The 19,573-nt window shown below is 47.8% G+C and overlaps 1 protein-coding gene across 10 annotated transcripts in view; it reads right to left on the reverse strand.

The window, feature by feature from the left end:
* LOC138837202 (hepatoma-derived growth factor-related protein 2-like) overlaps positions 1-19,105 on the reverse strand; it is a 292,262-nt gene extending 273,157 nt beyond the window's left edge. For 8 of the 10 annotated variants that reach the window (XR_011375242.1, XR_011375236.1, XR_011375235.1 and 5 more), the window contains exons 1-2: positions 18,885-18,961; positions 17,488-18,013 (exon numbers count right to left, since the gene is read on the reverse strand). Coding sequence is in view for 1 of the 10 variants with exons in the window: in XM_070035961.1 (XP_069892062.1) it covers positions 18,885-19,010 (126 nt within the window). In the remaining 9 variants the exon portion in view is untranslated. Of the gene's footprint in view, positions 1-17,487; positions 18,014-18,884 lie in introns of all 10 variants that reach the window. The other 2 variants (XR_011375234.1, XM_070035961.1) reach the window with 1 other exon arrangement.
* Positions 19,106-19,573: the final 468 nt, after the last annotated feature.

The following is a 19,573-nucleotide window of genomic DNA, read 5'->3' on the forward strand; positions in this document are numbered from 1 at the left end:
CAGTATGTTCTTTTCAAGTTAAACAGGTATTCATACCCCTTTCTTCCCATATGGGCCCTCTCCTCCTCAAGCCCTCTCCCAAAACAGATACTTTCTTTCACCTGTAACATTAAGGAATAACACAACAGTCTTAAGATTGGACACTCAGCTGAGCGCCAGTGGCTCACACCTGAAATACTAACAACTAAGGAGGCCAAGATCTGAGGATCCTGGTTCAAAGCCAGCCCAGACAAAAAAGTCCATCAGACTCTTATCCTCAATTAACAAGTAAGAAGATGGAAGTGGAGGTGTGGCTCAAATTGTAGAGTGCCAGCCTTGCCAAGCAAGAGTGTGAGGCCCTGACTTGAAGCTCTAATACCAACACACGGTATCATGTAGGCGTGGGGATTTTTAATCCCGGGTATTAAAATCTGAAGCAGCAGCCTTGCCCAGAGAGCAGGCCAAGTAACAGGGAAGGCTAATCAATCAGAGCTTGAAGACAGGAGCTGGGGAGTGAGGGAAGAGGGAGCCGGCCAGAGACAACCAAATGTGATCAACTACCAGGGCTGAGAGTAAAATGACTGCTGGAGGATTGTGAAGAACAAGGGGCTAGGATACACATGCCAGATGAGGAAGGGAGGGAAGACATGCAGAAGGAGCAGGGAGCTCAGGTGCAGACAGGCAGGGTCACTTCTGGAGAAACCCACCTGCATGGTTTCTTGGGAAGGCTCTGCTACAGAACGTGAGCTGGGCGCTGGGGGCCTGGCAGTGGTCTGAGGATCACAGATCAAAGTCTGGCGGGGGGGGGGGGGGGGGGGGGGGGGGGGAGGGCCTCCAGAGCTCCTGGAGCTGGAGCCTGTCTGCATGTGTGGGGGGTGTGAGCGTGAGCATGGTAGGCAGGACAGATGTCTCCTTCATCCAGGAGGGTTTGTCTAGAAAGGAGGCAAGAGCTTTATAAAGCCCGGGATGTGAGTGAGACGCAGAGTGGCAAAGCACCTAAAATCAGAGCCTTACCTCCAATTAACTAGAAAAAAGCTAGTATGGAACTGTGGCTCAGTGGCAGAGTGCTCGCCTAGCGAAGCCCTGGGTTCAATTTCTCAGTACCACATACACAGAAAAAGCCAAAGGGGCGCTGTGGCTCAAGTGGTGTAGAGTGCTAAAAGAAGCTCGGGGGTGGGGGGAGCTGGGAAGGTGGCTCAGTGGAAGAGTAGCTTGCTTTGCATGCATGAGGCCCTGGGTTCGATTCCTCAGCACCGCATAAGCAAAAAGAAAAAAGCCAGAAGTGGTGCTGTGGCTCAAGTGGTAGAGCACTAGCCTTGAGCTGAAGAGCTGAGGGTCAGCACCCAGGCCCCATGACTGGACCCCAAAAAACAAACAAACAAACAAAGAAGCTCTGGGACAGTGCCCAGGCCCTGAGTTCAAACCTCAGGACTGGCAAAATTCAGTTAAGTTGTACCTTTAGCCAGGCATTATGACATTCGTCGGTAGTCCCAGCTATTCAAGAGCCAAACCAGAAGGGTCACTCCAACCTAGACATTCAAGTTGCCAGTCTAGCAGCATAGAAAGACTCCACATTCTGTAGGCACCAGTACAAGTGAGTACTAAATGAGTTAACTGACCATCATACTAGAATTCCTTATGTCCCAAATAAGAGACAATGTAGCCGGGCGCCAGTAGCTCACACCTGTAATCCTAGCTACTCAGGAGGCTGAGATCTGAGGATCACAGTTCAAAGCCAGCCTGGGCAGGAAAGTCTGTGAGGCTCTCATCTCCAATAAACCACTAGAAAACCGGAAGTGGCACTGTGGCTCAAGCTGTAGAGCGCTCGCCTTGAGCTGAGGAGCGCAGGGACAGTGCCCAAGCCCAGAGTTCAAGCCCCACAACCAACCAAAAAACCCAAAAAAAACTGTCAATAGGCACATTTCAGAAACTAAACATCAGGGGCTGGGAATGTAGCTTGGTAGGAGAATGTATACTTAATATGCAGAAGGCCTTGGGTTCCATTCCCAGCACTACAAAGAAGGGGGAGGGAGAGAAGGAGGGGATGTTACAAACTTAATCACATTGTTAAGATCCAATGGTGAGGCCCAGTACTTGTATTTTGCAGAAGCCAATGTTTACGCCTCCACATTTAGTACTAGCCAACACTGGTGGTTCACATTTATAATCCAGTCTACTTGGAGGCTGAGATCTGAGGACGGAGCCAGTACCCAGCAGGCAGGCAAATACTGGTGACCGTTGCTAAATTAACCCGAAAAAGAGTGGGTATGTTTTGAGTGGCTGAGCACCAAACCAAAGCAATGAATCCATTGACAACCCAAAACTCCTAGCTACTTAGAGATAAGCGAATCTAGGTTCAAAGCTAGATCTAAGACTGGATCTCCAAATAGGGAGCAAAAGCTGGCTGTAGCTGGCGGTGGTAGAGTACCAGCCCAGTGGAGCAAGACCACCACCAGGCCAGTCTGGACCACAGCACTGCCATGCGACACACACCTGCATGTGCATGGGCCCTGCCTTCTCTACAGACTCAACCTAACCATAAACCTCTACTGATGTCTTGCTTTTGTTTTCTCAACATTGTTTTGTTCCTGCATCAGCCTTCACAACCTGCCACAACCTTGACAAGTTTCTAATGAACTTCTTTTTCAAGAGAAGGCTGTTTTAAATTTTGACATGTACTTAGCAGCGGTCTGGAATTTACAAGATAAATGGAGAGCCTAATGTCAGCCTTCAGATTTCCCTATCTTGTCTTACAGCTAACATTTCAAGTATGTGTTCGACGGTAATAATGACTTGCAGGGAAACCTACGCTCACATCCGACGTACATTGCATCACATCCTTGCACTCCGGGGAGCTCCAGATGGACCCTTACACTAGATTGGACAGCAGGGACTGATGGACTTGTTCCAAAGCATTAAGCCACCATCTGCAGCCTTTTGTTAATTCCCTCCATCTCATCTGTTCCATTCTGAAATCTTTTTATATACCCATTGCACCAGTAACCAAGATTTGTCCTGCACCTAGCTCCTTCCCATAAGGCAGAAATAAATATAATATTATTCTCAACTAAACAATGTTTTCACATTGTTCTTTAAATCCTAAAACATTACTCTGTATTTAACAGCAAAAGTACCATGCAAGGCACTTTAGAGTACAATACTCGGTCACTAATGACACAGGAACTTGTCATGAAACGGAGAGAAAATTATCATTTTAGGTCATCTTTGTTCTGCTGCTAGGCTTGGCTCTCTCCTGGTTCTATTCTCAATTCAAGCCACGATATGTTGTGTGAGCTGTACATTAAACCCAAATTATTTCTAACATCTTTTCCGTCTCTTACTGTCTGCCGGACTCCAGAACGTGTTGAAGTTGCCTGTACACAATAAAGAGCATTTAACGTCAAGTGAGAGTCCAGCAATGATGTCACTGTATGAGCAACCCCAGAGCTGGAGGCAGAGATGGGATGTAGGGCTACTCAATCCATTAGGACAACCTCAAGTTTTCACAGACTGCGTAGGCTACACCGTGAGATACTGTTTCAGATAAAATCAATCAATATATACAACCTGCAGTTCCTGGTGGTTTTTGTTGTTTTTCTGTGTATGCATGTGCACACCAGCACATACAGGCACACATGTGCATTATCAGTACTGGAGCTTGAACTCAGGTCAGGGCCTTTCACTCAGTTCTTTTGCTCACAACTGGCGTTCTACCACTTGAGACAAACCTCCACTTTAGGCTTTTTGCCTATTATTTGGAAATAGAACTCTCACAGATTTGTCTGCCTGGGCTGACTTGGAACCATAATCCTCAGATCTCAGCCTGCTGAGTAGCTAGGATTATAGGCAGGCATGAGTCACCAGGGCCCAGCTATTGCTTCTTGCTTTGAGACAAGGTCTCATTGCATGGACTAGAATTCACTATGTAGTAGCCTAGGTGAAGCTCATACTCACAACCCTCCTGCCTCAACTTCCCTACTAACTGCGCTGGGATCACAGACATATACCTACACCCACAGTGATCACAACTCTGCTTTTAGGAAATTATTTCTTTCAGTTGTTCATTCATTCATTCAGTCAGTCAGTAAATATTTTCTGAGCCATCGTACAGAGAAGATGACAAACAGATCCTGTGGATATAAGTGTGAAGGAGATAAGATCCCTGCTGATAGGACCCATATTATTAGAGAACCATTTTCGAGAGAAAACAGACAAACTGAAGAGAAAAAGCAGGAAGAAATGAGTTGGCAAAACAGGGAGAAGGTGAGATGTGAATGCTATTTTAAGCCTGGTGACCATAAATAAGAGATATCAGTAATGACTGAAGCTTACGGGTGGGAAATACTATTCTCTTCATTTACTTTTAATTTTTTATGGTGATGGGAGTGGGGATTGAATTCAAAGGCCTCATGCTTGCCAGGCAGGTACACTAGCTTCCACATCTCAGTCCTTTTTCATTTGTACTACTTATATCTGGTTCTTGCTTGCTGCCTGGTTTTGTACCTGGGCCCCAATAGTATTGCACTAACTGGGAGATGATGCATACCACCAACACGCAGCTTCTTCAGGTGAAGTAAGAAAGCTGGGTTGGATTCCTCAGCACCCCACACACAGAAAAAGCTGGATGTGGCACTGTGGCTCAAGTGGTAGAGAGCTAGCCTTGAGCAATTGCAGCTCAGGGACAGTGCTTAGGCCCTGAGTTCAAGCCCCAGGACTGGCGATGATGGTGATGATGGTGGTGGTGATGATGATGATGATGATGATGCAATTAGATTGTATAAATTGCTGGGAGCAGTTCTGGAGATTCACATTCTAACCAAACTCCAGACAGGAGTATTGTAGAACAGGGTTTCTCAAGCTCATCACTGCTGGCATCTGAGTCAGAGTTCTGTGTTTTGGAGGGCTGCCTTTATGGACTGTAAGATATCTGGCACTACCCCTGGCCTCTGCCATCAGCACACACAGACTTTTCCAGAGTGAGAAAAATACTCCTGCCTCTAGACGGTGCCAATCACCTTGTGTCTGTACTTCTGTCAGAAGAGACCTGGCTTCTCTGTATCTTGATAGCCCATCTATATGAAACAAAGGCTGGCTTATTTTATGTAAGGTCATCTTACACCCAGACAACTTCTGTTCTCAAAGCCCAGCCCAGATCTTGCTCAGCACATTATCTGTGCCTTTTACAGCTAGGGCCTTTCCCTTTCATCAATTACTAGCACCTGAAGGACTGTATGCAGTTTTACATTTGTATTATTTGTGGACTTATACTTCCTATGATGCTTCCCTTTAAACCGTATGAAACATCCCCCACATACACACAGCAGCCTGGGCAGCCAGCTAGGAAAGGGCACACAGCTCTGTACTTGTTTGTATGCCTGGTCCTTGGGCTTGAATTCAGGGCCTGTTGTCCTTCAGTTTTTGGTTTTTGTTTTTCTTTGTTTTTGTTTTTGGTCGGCCATGGGGCTTGAACTCTGGGCCTGGGCACTGCCCCTCAGCTCTTCAGCTCAAGGCTAGCACTCTACCACTTGAGCCACAGTGCCACTTATGGCTTTTTCTGTGTATGTGGTACTGAGGGATCAAACCTGGAGCTTCATTCATGCTAAGCAAGCACTCTACCACTAGGTCACATTCCCAGCCCTGTCCTTGAGCTTTTTGTGCTCAAGGCTAGTGCTGCTCTACCACTTGAGCCACAGCTCCACTCCCGGCTTGTTCTGGTAGTTAACTGGAGATAAGAGTCTCATGGATTTTCCTGCCCCGGCTGGCTTCAGGAAGGGGACCCTACAATTGAACTCTTCAGTCTGCCAAAATGCTAACTACGTAGGAAATGGAACTAATTCAGCTGTTTCTGGTGGTTTTTTGGGAAAAGAAAAAGTTCAACACCCTCCCAAACTTGCTCCCAGAGTTCTTTCCAAAGAGAAGTTTTAGCCCTCGCCTCCTTTCCTCTGGTGCCACAGGACTCAAATACCCTTCTGCAAGTCATCTTTGACCTTCAATGCCCAATGGCTGTTTTCCACTGTCTTTCTCCTGTGTCTGGATTATTACTCAGCAATATCAATCCTGTGACGGGGAGCAGAATCACTTTTTTTTTTTTTTAGTCGGTCGTGGGGCTTGAACTCTGGTCCTGGGCGCTGTCCCTACGTTTTTCAGCTCAAGGCAAGCACTCTACCGCTTGAGCCACAGCACCACTTCCAGTTTTCTAGTGGTTTATTGGAGATAAGAGTCTCATGGACTTTCCTGCCTGACTTTCCTGCCTGGCCGTGATCCTCAGATCTCAGCCTCCTAAGTAGCTAGAATTACAGGCATGAGACACCGGAGCCTAGCAGAATCGCTCTTATCTGAATACTCTACTGACTTCCATCACTAAGCCACCACACCTACCTGGAGCTTAGGGGTAGAGGAGAATCTGCAGTGATTACTGACATTTTATTATTTGCAGCCAGAAAAATCATACTTGATACACTTCTGAGTTCAATGTGCACAGGGTCGATCATCTAGTTCTACCCAGTGTTTCAATGGCAAATGACCTTTCCCACTATGACGATCTTCTTTCACTCTGTTCTGGCCCAGCAACCAGTGCTAGATTTAACATACACACAGGGCACACAAGAGTTCTTAGCCTAGAACTTTAAAAGTTTTCCCACTACCTGAAGAAAGATGACTAACAGTGAGCTGATATGCAAGGCTTACTGCAGCAATGCCTCTGTGGTCTCTCTCTCTCGACCTTTTTTTCTACCGGTCTGTATAAGGAAATAACTCTGATCCGGCCAGCTTTGCTAACTTGAACACCATGAACTCCTGAGTCCCGGAAGCTCTTCACTCATCATCATTGCCTCCCCCTGAGCTACTGGTTGCTTTATAGATATAACATGGGTTTTCTACTATATTGTAACAGATCCTTCTTGATAAATTTCCCAAGGCAACGGTAATAATCCATACAACTTCAGCATTAATAATGAAAAGAATGGAAAAGAGAAAGATTTTTTTTTGGGGGGTCCGGTTGTGGGGCCTGAACTCTGGGCCTGGGCGCTGTCCCTCAGCTCTTCAGCTCAAGGCTAGCGCTCTACCACTTGAGCCACAGTGCCACTTCCGGCTTTTTTCTTTTTGCTTATGTGGTGCTGAGGAATCAAATCCATGGCCTCATGCATTGCAAGACAAGCACTCTACCACTGAGCCACCTTCCCAGCCCAAGAAAAAGATTTTTTAATTCCATTTTTACTTTAAAAAGCTGCATATTGGCTGGGAATGTGGCTCAGTGGTTAGAGTGCTTGCATACCATGCATGAAGCCTGGGGTTTGATTCCTCAGTACCACATACACAGAAAAAGCTGGAAGTGGTGCTATGGCTCAAGTGGTAGAGAGTTAGCCTTGAGCAAAAAAAAAAAAAGCTCAGGGACAGTGCCCAGGCCCTCAAGTCAAGCCCCAGAACTGACCAAAAAAGTTGCATATTACAGAAATGGAAGTACAGGAATAAAGATGGGATCTATCCATCACTAATGTGAAAACTCCAGTCAGGAGGCTGTCAAGTAGATCCTTTTCCCAACTTATCCCAGCATGATGCAAGCTGGTCTGTGTGCCATTTGTAACACACGGGGATTGAGAAGAAAGGTCAGAAACAATAGATAAAAATCAGTACATGTGTAAGATATTCACTCAAATCTATATCAGTCTAGGAGTGGGAAACTTCTCATTATGGCAACCTGAGAAATCTTTGAACACCTTTCCCTCCATAAAGGTGTACCAAACGACTCCAGGAAATAAAAAAATTCTTATCCATATGTAGGATTATTTACAAACAATCTTTCGGGAAAAGAGAACACACAATAAAAATGGAAGAAAGGATTTAAAGTAGATCTGTTAATTTAACGGACTTTGTCAAGCAAATCCACCATCCCTGGTGTGCTATTTATTGTGCCTAATAGAACTAACACTCAGGGAAAAAGTAGTCATTAAAAAGGACTGGTCAGAAGGGGGAAAACACAGCAAACAAGCCAGCTTTAAAAGTTTCTCAGTTATAAGTGAGTTACTCTGAGGGAATTATCTGGAGGTGACTTTAAAGTTTAACATTAAAATATGAAGAAAGGATCATCATGGCCCCATCACTCCCCTATTTTCACTTTTTTTGGGGGGTGGGGGGATGTTATGGATGGACGGAGGGGCATGAAAGACCAGGCGCAGTCTGCTATCATGTTAGGTTCAGGTTACCTACTGCCAAGTCACACAATTACTCCAGAAAACCTGCCTAAGGAATGCGGGCTGCCTGTCAAGGTTACAAGCTGTCCACTGCAGTGTAAGATATACAAGAAAATGACACCATGTAAATCTCATAAAGGTCGCATGGTATCAGGAACTTTAAACGAGAAAATAAATACTATCCTCCATCTAGTTTTGTATACTAATTTCAAGTCAGCATACATAAATACCACACAGCACACAAGAGCATTACTGTAAGGGGTCACTTGCTCTGTTAAGAAAACACTGCTTTTGGCTGTGAAAGTAACTGATTTCACACAAATTCTAGGATTTTAGCACCTTAATGCAGGCCAGAACTCTACCCCTCCTCCACCAACCCCAGAGCAAGTCCCAGGACATCAGGAGAAGAACACAAAAATGGAGTGAAGAGAAAACAAAGGCAGGGGGTTCAGGACTTAACCCCAGCTGAGAGAGAGAGAACATCATTGTGGCTCAGAGGGCGAATGCTTGCCTGGCAGTTACAAGACCCTGGATTCAATACTCAGCACCAAGGCTTTGGCCTTCATCTGTAAGGACCAAATGAAATAGCCCAGACAAGACTAGGTGATAGGTGCTTCCAGAAAAGACAAGAGCAACGGGTAAGAGGAAAACACTGCCTTGATGTAGAAGCTCAAACTCTTCGCACAAGTACACTAGGCTGCCTAGGTCACCACCACAATGCCATCCTCTCTAGAAACCATCTACCCATGGTAGATACCACCTTGGTATCTTTGCCTGGAAACCCATTGACATTCAAGAAATCATGAATGATTATTAGAGTTCTGTCATTTTGAAACTGATGGGAAAATGAATGTGTTATGTGTCCGGAACACATATTATCACCACCATCACATGTGCACATGCATGCGCGCGCACACTCTCTCTCTCTCTCTCTCTCTCCCTCTCTCTCTCTCTCTCTCCAACTCAAGTCCTGAACTTTTGACCTGGTTGCAGCTGAGCTGAGCCCCCTCCCGGGTCCACCAGGGCACCTGCTCCAGGGCTGACAAGAGTGCTGGCAGGCAATGGCCGCAAGGCTACAACAGCACAAAGCAGCCAGCCTGCAGCAGAGGCCTTTATAGAAAGAGCCAGGCAGCTTCACATCTCCCTCCCTACTGCTCCAAAACATGCTTCTTTAATGATTCCCCAAGAAAGGAATAAAACCTAACATCTGTTTCCCAGGTTTACTGACCTGTACAACCGCTGACAGCATGCAAATCTGGAAGCCTCGCAACTTCCTTCAATTTCTCTAAATGTGAATACTGAAGAGTTTGAATGGGAGGGAGGGGATCACTGTTTTGTGGTGTAGAGCCAGGGACACTCCTCGGTGTGCACCAGTCCCCCACCCCCAAGGACATCTCATGTTGGCATCTGGGGATGTAAATTACAGGGATGTAAATTCTGTCTTGCTTAATTTTGTGGAACACTATCAGGACAGCCTAAAATACAACTGGGCGGCTCAGTACAAGCAACCATCTGCCCTATGACCAGGTGAGGCTCAGGGCTAGATTCCTGGTGTGCTAAGGGTCCAGAATGAGGACTGGCCAAGCACAAGAAACACGCATGTGCAGCGCAGAGACGCGAGGGTGGGAGGGCGCCGCCAGGCAACTGGGTTTCCATCTAGCTGTGTGACACCCTTTCTTTCAGGGCTCCCATAGCACATGCACCATTCTGCCACATGCCCTGTCCCTGAGCTCACTCTGAAAAGGAACCACAACTGGACTGCAGGTCATCTCTCTGCCATTGAGTCTGGGTTTCAGATGGCTCATCCGTGCAAGAATTTTATGTTAGATGAACTCTAGGTATTTCACAGACCCAAAATTCCGTGATTTTAGGAGTGTTTTTGAGCATGCATAACAAGCATGGTGGCGAACCCTGGTCAGGATCTGTACCACCAAGTAACGATCTACCAAATGAAACCTACAAATCCATCCTCGGCGCATCTGAACTAGGGATTTCTTCTTTCTGTTCAATGTCCAAATTACTTTTAAAATAGCTTCTGAGGCTTAAAGATTAACCTTTCCCTCAATTAGACCTAAAATTGTGAGGAATTCTGGAGGATAAATGTCTTAAAACTATCTTTTGCCCTTCTTTCACTCTTCTTTGTTCTGTTGTATTTGAGATCCTCGTACATAGAACCACAAATAAAACCCAGGTCTAGTTTGTGGCTTGCCTATCCTCCATGCTGCAACCTCATGTATGAAACTGAGACCTCTTCAGAGAGCGGTGTCACCCACCCTCATATATTTTCATTTTTCACTGGGTGCTGTTCATTGCTTTTTTGTTGTTCCGTCTTCATATTAGCCTCTAGCAAACACTAGTCCACATCTGTCGAAAACATGGGCTCAGTGTCTTTCTCAGTAGTTCTTACTGTTAAAAGAGCAATGGTCTAGGCCGAGGAGGTGGCTCAGTGGTAGAGTGCCTGCCTAGCATGCATGAAGCCCTGGGTTTGATTTCTCAGTACCACATACACAGAAAAGGCCAAAAATGGCTCTGTGTCTCAAGTAGCAGAGAGCGGCTCAGGGACAGAGCCCAGGCCCTGAGATCAAGGCCTAGGACTGGCAAAAAAAAAAAAAAAAAAAAGGAACAGGCTCAGGATCTTTGTGATTCTTTCCTCAGCAATGCTATTTGGGGCCAGATACACCTTTTAGTGAGGAGCAGCACCATAAATTAAACTACAGTGACTAAGGGATGGGCCTCGCTCTGTGTGCCCGGCTGGGCTTTATTTCTTACAACCCGTTGACAGACTTCATCCAGGATTTACTGATTTGCTTATTATCTGGCTCACTCCACGAAAAAGAAGGCAGTTATTTTTGTGTTGTGTTTACAAGTTTCACACCAGCACCTACTCGACCTGCCTAACACACAAAGGATGCTTTATAAATATTTGCTGAAAGAAACATCAACTCTCCCCGCTATAATCCTAGCTACTCAGGAGTCAGAGGTCTGAAGATCACAGTTCAAAGCCAGCCCAGGCAGGGAAGTCCATGAGACTTTTATTTTTGCCAGTCCTGGGACTTGAACTCAGGGTCTGGACACTGTCCCTGAACTTCTTTGGCACAAGGCTAGCGCTCTACCACTTAAGCCACAGAACCACTTCCAGCTTTTCTGTGTGTGGTACTGAGGAGGTGAACCAGGGCTTCATGCATGCTGGGCGAGCACTGTACCACTAAGCCACATTCCCAGCCCCTCCATGAAACTCTGATCTCCAAGGAACCACCAGAAAACCTGAAGTGGTGCTGTGGCTCAAGTGGTAAAAAATGCTCACCTTGAGCTGAAGAGCTCAGAGACAGTGCCCCAGGTCCTGAGTTCAAGCCCCAAGACTAACCACCACAACAACAACCAAAGAAATAGGAACTCAGCTGGATGCTGGTGGCTCATGCTTATCATCCTAGTTATTCAGAAATCTAAGAACTGAGGATGGCAGTTCAAAGCTAGCCTCAGGCAGGAGAGTCCAGGAGTCCTTTTTTTTAAAAATCAATTGTGAAGCTTCTAAACTCTGGGCCTCCCACACTGTCTTGATCTTTTTTGCCTAAGGCTAGAGCTCTACCATTCTGGTTTTCTGGTGGTTCACTGGAGGTAAGAGTCTCCCAGACTTTCCTGCCTGGGCTAGTTTCAAACTTTGATCCTCAGATCTTAACCTCCTGAGTATTACAGGTGTGAGCCACTAGCACCTTGTGGAAGATAGCTAGCCTTGAGCAAATGAGCTCAGGGATAGGGGGACAGGAGAGAGGGGAGGGGTCAGGGAGATGAGGGGAGGGAGAGATGAGGGGAGGGGAGGGAGGAAGAGAATGAGAGAGAATGAGAGAGAGAGAGAGAGAGAGAGAGAGACAGAGAGACAGAGAGACAGAGAGAGAGAGAGCCCATGCAAGAGAGAGAAGAAAAGAAGAAACATGATCTTGCCCCTGTACTCAGTTTCAGTAGAAGGCTTAAAAAAGATCTTCTGGCCAGGTACTGGTGGCTCATGCCTATAATCCTAGCTACCCATGAGGCTAAGGCCTGAGAATAATGGTTCAAAGCCAGCCAGGACAGGGAAGTCTGTGAGACCCATCTCCAATTAACTACCAAAAACCATGAAGTAGAGCTGTGCTCAAGTGGTGGCGTGCCAGCTGTGGCCAAAGACTAAGGGACAGTGCTCAAGCTCCAGTACCAGCATACACAAAAGAACAAAGGAAAGAAAGGGAGGAGAGGGGGAGAGAGGAAGGAAGGGAAGGAGGGAGGGAGGGAAGAGAGAGGGAGGGGAAAGAGGAAAGAGAGGAGAAAGACAGAGACAAGACAGGACAGGACACCTGGGCTCTGGTAGTTCATGCCTGCAATCCTAGCTACAAAGCAGGCTGAGATCTGAGGATCATAGTTCAAAGTCAGCCCAGGCAGGAAAGTCTGTGAGGCTCAGGTGTTACAGCACCAGCCTTGAGCAAGAAAAGCTCAAAGATAGTACCCAGCACCAATACAAAAACAAAGGCCAGTATGTTTCAATTAAAATAGTTTCCTGGGAGTGTAGTTCAACAGTACAACACCTGCCTGTCTAGTACACTAGAGACCTTCTTTCTTGATCCCTAGTCCTGCCAGGAAAAAAAAAAAATACATGTTTCCTCACTCAGTCCACTACATCTAGTCATCATGAAATGAATACCCTAATCAGGGCTAACTTATTATTTCCTGTAGTTGAGGCCTCTTAAACCTTTGATTGAAGAACCTCCTTCAGAATTGATTAAAATGTTAAACCACAAACACACTGCCAGCAGATTGTGTATAAGTATACGAACTCAAAAATCTACCACCCATCCTTTGGCACCATGTTTAGGAACTGTTGATTGTATTTTTAAGTTCCTCCTAACCTTTAGTCTTTTGGGGGGGGGGAAGGGAGGAGCCAGGTTGGGGCTTGAACTCAAGAGCCTGGGCACTGTCCCTGAGCAGCTTTTGCTCTCTACCACTTGAGCCACAACACTACTTCTGGCTTTTTCTGTGTATGTGGAACTGAGGAGTGGAACCTAGAACTTCATGCACACTAGGCAAGCACTCTACCACTTAGCCACATTCAGTACTTATTTTAATGTGTAAATTCATGGCTTGTGCTCCCAGTAAGGAGTTAATCCAAGGAAACACCAAGTATAACATTCAAGACTCAGCATATTATACCCAGGTGATCATGCGGGTTAGGTAAGGGACTTTAAACCACATAAAACCACAATCAGAGCCCAACACCAACCAGTGACTCACAAATATAACCCTTAGTTACTCAAGAAGCTGCCGGCTGAGAATCAAGGTTACAAGCTAACCAGACACACCAGCAGAAAAGTTCAAGAGACTTTTATCTCCAATTCACCAGCTCCACAGATAGAAAGCCAGCCATGAACAAAAAAGCCTAGTAAGATTCAAGGCCCAGACTTCAAGCCACAGTACTAACCAAAAAAGAAGAAAGAACTAGAAAGAGACACAACAAAGCTAAAGATTAGGTTCTCAAAGGCAAGAAGCTCATTAAAAGATACAAGAAAGCAATCAATTAATTTTCATTATCCTGCTACCATAAGAACTACATAAATGATTCTACATGAACATTTCCAGTTCCCTCGGATCAGACCACTGAAAAATCTCCCTTATCAAGTAAGGCACTAGTTTCTGAGAAGACTACTTGGTTAGGGGAAAGTGCTAAATCTCTGAAGAAGAGACCAATTAACTTTTCTCTTTGGAGTCAACAAAACTTAGCCAACCTAACCACTAAAATATTAAGCAATTACATGCTAGATTAAATAGAATACAAGCTGGGCAACAAGCTAGGTGGCTCACGCCTATAATCCTAGCTCCTCAGAAGAATGAGATTTGAGGATCACAGTTTGAAGCCAGCCTAAGCAGAGAAGTCTATGCAACTCTTATCACCAATTAACCACCCCAAAATCAGAAGTAGAGCTGTGGCTCAAAGTGGTAGAGCACTAGCTTTGAGCACAAAAGCTCAGGGATAGCACCCAAGCCCCATGAACAAAAAATAAACAAACAATTGTGGCTCTGAGCTACTTTTTTCTTTTTCTGGTCGGTCTTGGGGCTTGAATTCTGGGCATGGGCGCTGTCCCTCAGCTCTTTAGCTCTAGCCAGCGCTCTACCACTTGTTCCACAGTTCCAGTTTTCTGGTGGTACACTGAAGGTAAGAGTCTCAGGGACTATCATGCCAGGACTGTCTTTGAATCGACATCCACAAATCTCAGCCTCCAGAGTAGCTAGGATTACAGACATGAACCACCAGCACCCTGCTCTGAACTACTTATTAACTGCCAATCTTCTGACAGGACAGTTATGAGCCTAACTAATATTATCTACTTCTATATAAAGCACATAGTAGGTACTTAATGATGCCAATGATTTAATTCAGTGTCACTAATCCACTGTCTTAACCACCCGAATACTTCAGTCTCCTCTGAAAAAATCCCTACTATATGACACAAATACATTGTGAATATATTTAGAAACTTATAAATATGCAATAAGCTACAATGTTACAAGTTCTTAATCTCATGGCTGATAGTGGGTTATTTCAAATTTTTACGTTTTTTTGCTATAATATTCAAGCTTTATATATAATTTTATGCAATTGTATGTGTGCCCATACTGGGACTTGAACTCAAGGCCCAGGCAATTATCCCTAACCTTCTTTTGCTTGAGGTCAGGACTCTTTATTACTTGAGTCGAAGCTCTACTTCTAGCCTCTGCCCCCCTTTTCTAAAATAGTTTATTGGAGATAAGAGTTGCACGGACTTTCTACCCCAGCTGGCTTTGAATCACTATCCTCAGATCTTGGCCTCTTGAGTAGCTAGGATTACAGGCGTGAGCCACTACCACCTGGCAATTTTATGTTATTATTTTTTAAACCACAGTTAAACAATGTAAAGGATCATTAACCGCACACTCACAGATTTCTGGACTGATGATTACAAACACTTTATTTAGGGCACAGAAACATTGAAGTCCTTAGATATATCTCCAAGCCAGGTGCTGGTGGCTCACGCCTGTAATCTTAGCTATTTAGGAGGCTGAGATCTGAGGATCACAGTTCAAAGCCAACCTGAGCAGAAAAGTCTCTGAGACTCTTATCTCCAATTAACCACCAGAAAACAGTAAGTGGTGCTGTGGCTCAATGTGGTAGAGCGCTAGCCTTTAACACAGGGGCAGCACCCAGTCCCACAGTTCAAAGCCCCATGATCAACCAAAAAAAAAAAAAAATCTCCAAATGATAAGAGGCTAAGGAGTTTAATGGTAGAAGCCTTGCTAGCATGAGACCATGTGTCCAATCTCCCAGCTCCCAGCACCAGGAAAAAAAAAAAGTATGTTGCCTTTCCTGAAGAAATCCTCTATATTCAAGGCTGAAGTAAAAATATTTTTAGCATGCCAATATAAAAACATCAGCCCTTCAGGGCTGGGAAGGTGGCTCAGTGGTAGAGCGCTTGCCTTGCATGCCTGAGGCCCTGGGTTCTATTCCTCAGCACCACATAAGCAAAAAGAAAAAAGCCGGGAGTGGCACTGTGGCTCAAGTGGTAGAGCGCTAGCCTTGAGCTGAAGAGCTGAGGGACAGCACCTAGGCCCAGAGTTCAGGCCCCACGACCGGACCCCAAAAAAAAAAAAAAAAAAAGAATCCTTGAGGATTCTACAAATCCAAATGTTCAGCCAGGTGGTGATCAAGAGTTAAAAAGAGAGGAAGAGATCTGTCCCACAGGTGAAAACTGGCTTCCTTTAAAATAAAATAAAACAAAACAAAACACAGGCTGGGAAGTTGGCTCAGTGGTAGAGCGCTTGCCTACCATGCATGAAGCCCTGGGTTCAACTCCTCGGTTCCACATACACAGGAAAAGCCAGAAGTGGCGCTGTGGCTCCAGTGGTAGACTCTTTTCTCCTATAACCATGCCAGGCTGGCATGTTAGCTACTCTGGAGGCTGAGATCTGAGGATTCTGGTTAAAAGCTAATCAGGGCATGAAAAAGTCTGTAGGACTCTTACCTCCAATTAACCACCAAAAAGCCTGAAGGTGAGCCTTGACTCAAGTGGCAGAGTGCTAGCCTTGAGCACAAAAGTTCAGGGACAGCACCAAGGCCCTGAATTCAAACCACAAGAATGACACCAAAAAAATTTTAAAGCCAGCCTGGAGGCAGAGCTCAAATGTTGGAGCTCCAGCAGTGAGCAAGGAAATTGAGAGGCTGTGAGTTCAAGCCCCCATTAGAGAAGAAATGATATCCAACTTCTACCTGGTATTATTCACCATTTCTATCTTTTTTTTTTTTTTTGGGGGGGGGGTCTGGTCGTGGGGCCTGAACTCTGGGCCTGGCTGCTGTCCCTCAGCTCTTCAGCTCAAGGCTAGCGCTCTACCACTTGAGCCACAGCACCACTTTGGCTTTTTTCTTTTTGCTTATGTGGTGCTGAGGAATCGAACCCAGGGCCTCAGGCATGCAAGGCAAGTGCTCTACCACTGAGCCACCTTCCCAGCCCACCATTTCTATCTTTTCAAGTTGCTGTACATTACCACTGTAGGGCCTAGGACCTAACCTAGGAATCTTTTCTTTTTTTCTTTGCCAGTTCTGGGCTTGAACTCAGGGCCTGAGCACTGTCCCTGAGCTTCTTTTTGCTCAAGACTTAGCACTCTACCATTTGAGCCAAAGCACCACTTCCGGCTTTTTCTGTTTTATGTGGTGCTGAAGAATTGAACACAGGACTTCATGTATTCTAGGCAAGCACTCTACTACTAAACCACATTCCCAGCCAGATTTTTTTTCTTAAACAGTCAGGCCAATAAACTATTTGATATTTTTTAATTACCTAAGAAAAATGAAAATCAATTATACTGAATCAAAACTGATTAGTGTCCTCAGTTCTTCACAGTTGAGTCAAGTTTGGTAGACAACTAATTCAACATTTCTCAACTTTTGAAAATTTTTTTTTACTTAAAACATAGCCATATCGCCCATCATCCTAGCTCCTCACGTGGCTGAGATCTGAGGATCATGGTTTGAAGCAGCCTGCTCAGAAAAGTCTGTGAGAAGAGTCTTATCTCCAATAAATACCAAAAGTCAGAAATGGAGCTGTGGCTTAGGGGTAGAATACAAGCCTTGAGCCCCCCCCCAAAAAAGCAGCAGCTCAGGGGTGTGCGTACACATGCACACGTGCACACACGTACACGCACACACACAAAGGGGGGCATATCAAAATAAATACACATGATCTACGATAGAGATACAAGAACCAGAGCGTTAAGTAAGTAGGTTACCTAACGTCTCCAAAGAAAAAGATGTGTGAAGAATACTTACAGGGCGTACATGTTGGAATCTAAATAGGTATCTGAGGTGTTTTTCAAATTGCATATATTTTAAGTGAAAAGAAAAAAGTTATTCCCAAGGAAGACTAGAATTAGAAGACAGTCACTTCGGGTGTCTGCACCAGTCACTGTGTAAGCTACAATCACTTCTCATTTCTCCTTTAAATATACTTGACCTCTTCAAACAATCTGCGTTTCTCTTTAGGAAGTGAGCCCGCTAAAACTCAGAAGCCACACACGTGTAGGACCCAGGACAAATCATTCCCAGGCTGCTGGGAGCATGGCTGTCTTCAGGCTGAAATGAGCCGACCTCTCCTTTTCCATCCACAAAACGGGTTCACGGGGGACCCGGGGACCCGGGCCGTTTCCCCCCAAAGGCTCTCCTGACGCAGCGTCCTCGCCAAGGTCCCTTGGAGCCCAAGGAGGGGGTACTGGGTGCTGGGCCCGGAGGCCTCCACGGAGAGACGCAGCCCTGATTCGCTGGCCGTCGTCGGGGTGTTTTTTTTTCTGCTGACCCACTAAGGAAATTCAGAACATTCGGGAGTAACTGTCAGAAAACCAACCAACCAACCATTCAACCATCCATCCATCCAACCATCCATCCCTCCTGCGGACTTCAGGCTCGCGAGCCTCGGCTGCCCGGATTCTAGTGATGGGGCTCCCACCGAGAAGAGGGAAAGTCGTTAGGTACCACAGCCCCCTTCCCCTCTCCCCCTCCTTCCTCCTCCTCCCCCTCTTCTTCCTCCCCCCCCTTCCCCCTCCGCTAGAGGCAGCCCGCATCGCATTGTCCCGCGCTCCGCGGGAGCTCCAGCCGCTGGCGCCTGGAACCCCGCTTCTCCCGGCCGGAGCTCGCCTCCCCGGCCCCGGGAGCGCGGCTTCCCACGCCGGGCCGGGCGCAGAGCCGGGGGGGGGGGGGAGGGGGAAACATCAACACAACAACATCAACAACACAACAACAGGACAACACAACAACCACCACAACACAAAAGCCGTGCAAGTTTCCAGCCCCGCGCCCTCCCCACCGACCCCCCCCCCGGGGCCGGACTGGGCCGGGCGCGGCGGGAAGACGTGGCGCCAGACTTTCCCCGAGGCCCCGGGAGCCCCCCCCCCCCCGTCCGGAGTTGGCGGCCGGGCGCCGCCGCCTCGCTGGGGAGGGACGAGCTCCCGGCGGCCCTGGCCCGGCCCCGAGGAGGCTCGCGGCGCCTCCCGCCCGCCCGCCAGGCTCCCTGGCGGCCCTGACAAAAGCAAGCTCGACCCCTGACCGCAAGCGGGCGCCCCGCCAGACGTACCGGCGGTACGGGGAGCGCCGCCCGGACTCGCCGGCGGCCCCGGCCCCGGCCCCCTCCCTCACGACACCGTCCTGACCTCCAGCCCGGCCCCGCCGCTCACCTCGATCTCGAAGTCCGGCAGGCAGCAGGCGGTGCAGAAGAGCGAGCAGAAGTGCGCGATGGCCGGCACCTCCCACCAGGAGCGGAGCTCGCCCAGCCCCGTGGCGCCGCGCTCCTCCGGGCACATTGCCGCGCCAGCCCACGCCCGCTCGCTCGCTCGCTCGGCGGCCGGGCGGGCGCCGCGGCTGGGCCGGTCGAGCCCGCGCGCCGCCGGCTCCGGCTCCTGCCCCGCGGCGGCGCCTCAGCGCCTCGCGCCGGCTCCCGCCGCGGCGCCCGCGGCTCCGTGCGACCTGTGGCTGAGGTGCGCGGCTCGGCTGGCCGGGGGGTGCGGGCGGCGGCGACGGCGGCGGGGCCGAGTCTTCGAGGCAGCCGCGGCTTGGGCTGTCGGCAGGGTCCGCGCTCGCCCTGTCCTGCGGCGGCGCTGCGGCCGCCCCTGGTCCCCCGCACAACATAATCCACTCAGCGCCCGGGAAAACAGATGGGGGTCGGGGCCGCCACGCGGAGGGGCGAGGTCTGCGGGCCACAACAACAACCCCACCAACCCCAGGCGCAGCCGACGCTGCGCCTGCGCGGCGCGTGCGAGAGAGCGAGCAGGGGCGGAGGGGAGGAAGGGGCAGGGCCTGAGCAGGTCCCCATTCCCCCTCCCTCCCCGGCGGCGACCCCGAGGGTCGTCCGGGTGCGCCGGCTCTC

This window comes from Dipodomys merriami, unplaced genomic scaffold (genome assembly GCF_024711535.1).
Source record: "Dipodomys merriami isolate MVZ:Mamm:240054 unplaced genomic scaffold, mDipMer1.0.p SCAF_266, whole genome shotgun sequence".
NCBI lineage: Eukaryota > Metazoa > Chordata > Mammalia > Rodentia > Heteromyidae > Dipodomys > Dipodomys merriami.